The sequence below is a fragment of the Myotis myotis genome, unplaced genomic scaffold, assembly GCF_014108235.1.
Source record: "Myotis myotis isolate mMyoMyo1 unplaced genomic scaffold, mMyoMyo1.p scaffold_m19_p_9, whole genome shotgun sequence".
In the NCBI taxonomy this organism is placed as follows: Eukaryota; Metazoa; Chordata; class Mammalia; order Chiroptera; family Vespertilionidae; genus Myotis; species Myotis myotis.
The window spans coordinates 92,731,313-92,739,353 of record NW_023416401.1 but is presented as its reverse complement, the minus strand read 5'-3'; the positions used below and the strand labels follow the sequence as shown (position 1 = coordinate 92,739,353).

At 57.6% G+C, this 8,041-nt stretch overlaps 1 protein-coding gene across 1 annotated transcript in view; it reads right to left on the bottom strand.

The window, feature by feature from the left end:
• Positions 1–3,432: 3,432 nt before the first annotated feature.
• The window catches only part of MYT1 (myelin transcription factor 1), a 53,777-nt gene continuing 49,168 nt past the window's right edge, over positions 3,433–8,041 (bottom strand). The window contains exons 21-23 of the mRNA XM_036323381.1: positions 7,515–7,618; positions 5,262–5,405; positions 3,433–5,047 (exon numbers count right to left, since the gene is read on the bottom strand). Of these exons, the coding sequence (XP_036179274.1) occupies positions 4,907–5,047; positions 5,262–5,405; positions 7,515–7,618 (389 nt within the window). The 3' untranslated portion in view covers positions 3,433–4,906. The remainder of the gene's footprint in view (positions 5,048–5,261; positions 5,406–7,514; positions 7,619–8,041) is intronic.

Genomic DNA, 8,041 nt, shown 5'->3' with positions numbered 1-8,041 from the left:
CAGCAATCGTTAAATCTATTATATATCTAATCGGTCTCCTATTGGTTCCATTTTCTTGGAGAAACCTGACTAATGCAGGGTCCTTAAAAAGAAGTGGCGCCAGACCCAGGTCCAGAGGTCTGTCTACAGGACACCGCACTTATTAGGGTGTAGTCCCAAGGTTAAGGGTCCCCTCCCCTTCGCCAGACCCCAGCCACTCTTCACTGCCTCTTGTGGCTGAGGAGAGGGAAGAGTGTGAGTGGGACCAGTTTGGGAAGAGTGGACTCCAGAACTTCCGACTAAAGCTGTTGGTGGCAGATGTCACTTGGGAGGTGGCAGTAGCAGATGCAGGCGCTCTGCAGGTGCCAGGTGGGCGGCAGCAAGACTGTGGGTGCTTGTGGGAGGCCTGCGTGGCAGCTGTGAGCAGACAGCAGGTGGCTGCCACCCCCCAGGGGCAGACCTCAGAACCAGGAGTGGCAGCTGGTACAGATGGGAAGGGGGGCGGGTTCGAGGGTGTCCTCAGGGTGAGTGAGCTGGGGTCTAGGCTCCCTCTCCTTCAGCAACATGTACTGGGGCCCCTTTATAGAGAGGCTGGAATTGACCTGCAGAAGGTTCTCGGGTGGGACATGGGCCAGATCCAGCCTAAAGCCGTCACCTGTGCTTCTGCATCGGAAGCCAGAGACCCCATGAGGGACCTCACCCAGCACTCCTGACCCATCGCTGCACCACCCCTCAGGCCTGCGGCTGCCTATGGGCCTACCTGAGCCTCCTTAGGCAGGGGGGGCCAGAGGAGCTCTAGGGGATGTGCCTTTGCCTCAAGGAGTCCTGAGGGTCTCTAAGCAGAGCCACCTACCTGGGGATGGTCGGAGCATCCTGGCAGGCGATGGCATCTACCTGGGCCAACTCTTCCAAGAAGGGGGCAACCCTGCACCTCCACTCCCTGCTCCCCCACTCCCTGCACCTCCACTCCCTGCTCCCCCACTCCCCAGCGAACTCTCAGCCTGCAGAGTGGACATTTCACAATCAGTCTGGCTCATATCCAAGCATCTGTGTGCTGATGAGCATGGGCATAGTCCAGGCCACAGGCACCCCTGTCCCCAGTGGGGCTTCAGCAAAGGGGACCCCAGGACACAGGCTCCACACGCCTCCTTGCTTGTGATGTGCCCTCTGTCCTACAGCAGCAGCTGGCACCTCTACACACCAACGTGCCCTGGACTGTTTGCTCAGACAGGGTTTGAAAATGAAACCCTGGATTTCTAAAGTATTTCCTTTGTTCACATGGTAAACGGGAGCTCCAGGTCACCTTGCAGGGCCACATTCCCAAGGAGGTCAAAGTGTGCCCCTAACCTAGTCTAACCCTGGGGAGCTAACGCCCCCCTGCACAGGAGCATGAGACAGTGAGGTGCTCCTGCAAGGCCAGGGACTTAAGCCAAAAAAAGGGAATCTGTTACTCTGTTGCCTCATATAACTGGGAATTGCAAGGGTATATAGCAGGGGTGGGCACACTTTTTGACTCGAGGGCCACAATGGGTTCTTAAACTGGACCGGAGGCCCGGAACAAAAGCATGGATGGAGTGTTTGTCTGAACTAATATAAATTCAAAGTAAACATCTACACTAATAAAAGAGAAACATGGTAATTGGCGTACGACCGCTACCCTTTTCGTTGGCTAATCAGCGAGATATGCAAATTAACTGTCAGCCAAGATGGCGGCCGGCAGCCAGGCAGCTTGAAACTAACATGAGGCTTGCTTGCCTCAGTGAAGGAGGAAACCAACGTTCCCCTCCTGCAGCTGCAGGCCTCTGAGCGGGCAGTTTAAGAAACATTGTAACAAATACCACCAGACTTCAGCCAGCAGATTCACAACATTGTAAGCAAAGGCCAGAAACCTACTTTCAGTGCGGAGGCCTAAGAGCTGGAGCCAAGCCTCAAGGTAAAGCTGGCCCAGAATAAAAAAAGAAAAAGAAAAAGGAAAAAAGGAGCAGTTGGGAGCTTCAGTCACCCCCAGCCTGAAAACAGACCTCAGCCCCTCACCCAGACTGGCCAGGCACCCCAGTGGGGACCCCCACCCTGAAGAGTGTGTGACCAGCTACAAACAGCCATCATCCCCTCACCCAGGCTGGCCAGGCACCCCAGTGGGGACCCCCACCCTGATCCAGGACACCCTTCAGGGCAAACCAGCCGGCACCCACCCGTGCACCAGGCCTCTACCCTATATAGTAAAAGGGTAATATGCCTCCCGGCACTGGGATCAGCGTGACAGGGGGCAGCACCCAAACCCCCTGATCAGCCATGCTCTGTGTGTGACAGGGGGCGGGGCCACAACCTCCCTACCGGCCCTGCTTTGTTCGTGACAGGTGAAGGCGCCCCAACCCCCTGATCCGCCCTGCTCTGCATGTGACAGGGGGCGGTGTGCCAACTCCCCTATTGGCCCTACTCTGTTGAGTGACAGGGGGGAGCTCCTCAACCCCCTGATGGGCCCTGCTCTGTGCGTGACGGGGGGGGGGGGGGGGAGCTCCCCAACCCCCTGATTGGCCCTGCTCTGTGCGTGACAGGGGTGGCGCCACAACCTCCCCATTGACTCTGCCTTGAGTGTGACAGGGGGCGGTGCCCCAACCCCCCAATCGGCCCTACCCTGAGCGTGACTGAGGGTGGCATCTCAACCTCCCAATCCGCCCTGCTCTGTGCATGACAGGGGGCGGCGCCCCAACTCCCCAATCGGCCCTGCTCTGAGCCCGACCAGGGGCTGCACCTAGGGATTGGGCCTGCCCTCTGCCACCCGGGAGCAGGCCTAAGCCAGCAGGTCGTTATCTCCCAAGGGGTCCCAGACTGCGAGAGGGCACAGGCCGGGCTGAGGGACCCCCCCTCCCCCCCCCCGAGTGCACAAATTTTTGTGCACCGGGCCTCTAGTCATTACATAAAAGGGTACGGTCTTTTTTTTTTTTAGTTTTATTCATTTCAAACGGGCCGGATCTGGCCTGCAGGCCATAGTTTGCCCACGGCTGATATATAGCCTTCAGGTATGGCTGGATCCAGGAGCTCTGAAAAGATCCTTAGAGAGCTCTCTCCTTCCTCCTCCCACCTCCACTTCTCTCCCCGCTTCTCAGCCCTGCCTCCCTTGAGAGGTCCAAACTCTCTCCTGCTGCGGGCTCTCTCCTTGTGGCCAGGAGAGATGGCCCGAGGCACACCCCCCAGTTACAGCCTCAGCAGGAAGACCGCTCCCTGAGCCTACAAGAAAACACGGGGTTACACATGCCTGTCGTGTGGGCAGGGCAGGGTGCAGTGCCTTAGACCTTCACACCTCGGGAAGTTGCGGGTTCCCTGGGTGGCAGTGAAGAGGCCTGAGATGAAAGTCCACACCCCACCCTCACTCCCCCGGAAGGTGAGCAAGGGCTGCCCCACAAAGGTAACGGGCGCAGGCACAGAGGCAGCGTGCACGCCATCACAGTCAGAGGGGCTTTTATTCGGAAAGCAGCCGCCAGCACACCGAGAGCGCTGTGCTGTGGTTCCACACATTTCCTGAGGAAGGAGCGTCACAGTATGAGCTCAGAGGAGCTGGGCCAGTGGGCAGGGGACTGCTTAGCGCCGCGGCCAGCACCCCTAGCGACAGGACTCGCCATCACGATCTGCACACGGACGCCACACGACACACAGCTGCGCTACACACACATAACAACAAACACAGAGCTGCTGCTGGGCCTGGAACAAAAGGAACCGAAAGGGATAAAAAGAACCAAGCCTTTCTCTCCATTGGCCAGGGGGGCCATTCCCCAAATCATCAAACTTCCTAGTTACAAAATACTTTTTAAAAATTCTATTATTAAAAGAATAAATAACAAAATATATTAAAAATAACTTGATTGCATCAAAATTATAACTAGAAGTTATAGCAAGATTTTTTGTATGTGTGGCCTACCTCATAGTCAAATCGTTAATTTCACTTTGATTTCTTTTATTTCTCTCTCATGGTATCCTGGTATGTGGGGGGGCTACTTCAAACAGTATAAAATTAATAAATAAAAAATGTCAAATAAATAGCAAACGTTAACATAAAAGAGGTTGTGAATATAAATACTTACATCTTGACAAAATTAAATAATTTACAGAATAATTAAACTAACTACTTTTTTAATTTCTTCCAGAAAGAGCAATTTCTCTACTTGTAAATACTAACTTGGAATTGCAGTCACAACTGATTTGGACTCTATTTACATGTAGGAACATTGTGTTTTTAACACATTAGATTAAAATTTACCTTTTTTCGCATCTTGAATAGATCTAACAAGGAGTGAAACCTTGGTGTCTCCGATTAGAATGTGTCACCCAGCCCTGAGTCAGCCCCGTGCAGGGCTGCAGCCCACGAGGGAGCTGTGTGGCGCTGGGCAACCGGCGCCCCGGCGCAAGATGCTTTCTGGGTGAGCCAGCGCTGACTCGCAGGGGCGCCCCGGTCAGACACCTGAAGCTGACGGTGGGCTGCAGGCCTGCTCCCACCTTACCCTCTGGAGCAGCGCTTTGTTCCATTCTTAACACAAAACTGAATTAACTGAAAACAGAAAACACACTCGCCACACTGGCCTCGCAGAGCAGCCGCACCGGCTGGGCCCAGGCTCAGGCCACGGCCACCCCCGGCGCCACAGACACGGGAACACCGTGGTTGCAAACTCCAAAACTTCCCTGAGAACCACGGGAGACCTCGAGCTGTTCTTCATATTATTTTCAGAAAACAAAAATAAATCCCTTTGTAATACTTCACATTCTGCCCTCGCTCAGGGAGGCTGCGGCCTCGGCCTGACCAGCATCGGAGGGAGCCCGCCCTCCAGGCACCCCTCTGATCACCCGCAAGGCGGGCTCCCCCCAGAAGTCACTGTGACTTGGGAACCTCCGGGAGGGCAGTGTGGGGGAGGTAACACGGAGCCCAGCTGGGGGCCTAGACCTGGATGCCCCTCACGGCCTGCTTGACGCTCTCCAGGAGGGCCCTGTGCTCGGGGTTCTGGTAGCTCTCCCGGCTGGAGCACATGTCGGTGAGGGTGCTCACGTAGGCGTCGAAATTCTGTTCACATATTGGCTCCTGGAGGACAGAACCAGTCTAGCAAGCCCTGCCCGCAGCGGCCCCGGGGTTTCAAAGACTGTGGAGCCGCAGGGGACGAGGCCCCACCCACCCAGCACTGACTGCCCCTCCACTCCATCACCCAGGAGGGCTGGCTGCGATCTCCAGCGACTCAGGAGGCCAGGAACCATGTGGCAGCAGCCCCCCGTGCGCCCCAGGCCCGCCTGCCGCTCACCATGTGTGGAAGGCGGATGTTGGCAAGACTTTGGATGAGGGCCTGGCTCAGGCCCGACAGCTCCAGAAACAGGGCTTCGTTCTGCTCCTCGATGAGCTTGTTCTCCTGCTCGATGGTCCGCAAGCTCTTCTCCATGGAGGAGATCTGCACTGACAGAGACGGGAGCCGTCCCTCATGTCCTCCTGGGGCCATCTCCTGCCTCAGGGGGAGGGTCCCTGCCACAGGGAGGGGCTGGCAGCGCCCTGGTCCCTGGTTGCAGGGCACACGGTGACTAGCCAGGGGCAATGTGGGCCATGGCTTGGTGTGTGTCTTCCTTGGGGTGAAAGAAAGGAGCCCAGGCCAGCGCAATCCTGGGCAGCTTCACAGTCCTCGTCTGTAATGGGAGTTCTGCACCCAGCGGGGTGTCTGCTGCCTTTGGGTTTCCACCCCACAAAGACCAGCAATGTGTCTAAAGCAGCTGAGGAGGCAGGAGGTTGGGGAGGGCGGGCAGCCACTGTCCCCAGAAGCCCATCGCCCAGGGGAGTGGCCGATGGCTCCTCCAGGCACCCTGACAGGGCCCTGGGGTTTCCAGCAGGACACCAGAGGGGAATCCCAGGGGGGCTCCGGGCTCTACAGTGGAATGCCAGAAGACAGCGATGCCTGGGCTGGCGGCCATGGGCAGTGCTGTGTGCCCTGGGCAGCTCAGGCCACCCGCACAGCCGTGCAGGGGCGCATGGCCAGCACAGGAAGGTGGGCCTGCCTGACTGCATTTTGCAGGAGCCTGGGCTCAGAAAGCTCAGTGTCGGTGACGAACCGTGGGAGCGGGGTGGGGGCTGGGGGGGCTGGACGTTTTCCTCCAGCCAGGTGGCTCTGTGGCCCACGGCTGGGAGCATCCTGCGTCTGGGCAGCTGCCTCTGGGCCTCAGCCTCCGCCCAGCAACTCCCTGGAGGGGAAGGGAGTCCTCCCTAAAGGACTGCTGAATACACTTCTAAAGGTGGGCGTGGAGCCCTGGCCGTTTGCCTCAGTGGATAGAGCGTCAGTCCTCAGACTGAAGGGTCCCAGGTTTGATCCAGTCAAGGGCACGCACCTCAGGTGCAGGCTAGATCCCTGGCCTGGTCGGGATGTGTGGGAAGCAACCAATCAATGTGTCTCTCTCACATCAATGTTTCTCTCCTCCCCCAACACCCCCTAAAAAGAGAGAAAGGAGCCTGGGCAAGCTCAATGGGAAAATATCCTCAGGTAAGGATTAACAACAACAACAAAAGATGGGCGTTGGCAAATGAAGAGAAATTAGAGGCCCTACCTGCTGGTTACTGATGCCAGAGGGCCCATGGTCTTTGAGAAGGCAAGTGCCAGGAAGGGACAGACATGGCACAAAGATGTGTCTTGGAGCCCAGAGACGGCCTGATGCCCTCTCTGCTTCCACTGTCCAGGACCCTGGGGAAGATGCCGCTGGCAGTGTGACAACCCTCCCTGCCCTCGGGGCTGCCGCTGTGTTTACATGGCCTCTGAGTGACAAGCAGTCGGCAAAGCTTTGCCCGGAAGGAAGGAAGGAGCAGTTAGACGTGTCACATTGCGGCCTCAGGACAGGAGCCCCATCTTCTGTGCCGTCCTCACTGCCCTCAAGTCGTGCAGGGCCGGGTTCCCTCCTTGTCCCTTTGTCGCATCAGCCACAGGGACATTACTCTGTGTGGCCCCACCTCTGTATGCTCAGCTCTGTTCCAGCCCCACTCAGCACCCAAGGGCAGGCCATGGTCTCCTTTTCAAGATGAGATCTTTACTGCTTTTTCCTGGTCGCAAGCATTCATTTGGGGGAAGTCCGAGGGATGCGGCACACACACGTAGAGTCCTCGGCAATGCCGCCGCTCGGTGCAGCGCTGCTGGGTCACACACACACTCACTGCCTTCTCAGAAACAGGCTCCGCTGACGACCCGTGGAGCTGACTGCACTGAATCAGCCCCACGAGCACAGGAAGGTGCGCGCAGCCTGTGTGGCCACGCGGCGTGGGACCAGCTCCGTCCCGCTCTTCAAACCACACTGTGGGTGCTCCTCCTGACACTGACTCTGCCGGGCCACCAGCCGCCAGTGCCAGAGCCCAACACGGACACAGAGTGGGCCAGAGGCGGCCATGAGCACCGTGCTCATCTGCCCAGACCAGCAGTGACCTTGATGTGGGGCTCGGCTCTTCCCCCCTCAGAGAGGAAGCCGAGGACCCAGGACAAAAGGACTTTGTTGAATTGGGAGCCAGCGGGCAGGTGGGCGGAGCCACCCACCTGAGACTGCAGCTGCACCATGGCGGCCTCCATCTCTGAGTTGGACTCATTCAGGTCTCGAATCTCCTGGTTCAGCTGCTTGATCTCCTCATCGTTCTCCAGCACTGCCCCAGAGAGAAAGCCTGGTCATGGCTCTCCGCCTCACACCCAGGCTCTGGATGGAACTGGGGCCCCTTTCCAAGCAGAGGCACCTGGCCTGCTTTCTGAGCACCCCTTGGTGAGTGGCTCACCTCCCACATTTCATGCTGGGAAGGCTGGTCTGCGGCCACTGGCTGTGTCTGTGGTTTGCCTCCTGGCCCTGGGTCACAGGCATTAATTGCCAAGAATAACATGGAAGTGTTTTCAGATGATACTGAGTTTTCTCAGCTCCCTGCTCCACTGGGACTGAGTTCTCTGCTCCTCGCGCCTGCAGGGCACAGCCCCCAGGTCGGCCAACAGGCTCCTCTGCTGCCAGGGCTCACCGACGCCCAGGTCAGAGCTGCAGTGCTGGGGGCCCAGGCACGGCCACCCTAGGTGAAAGCCAAGGT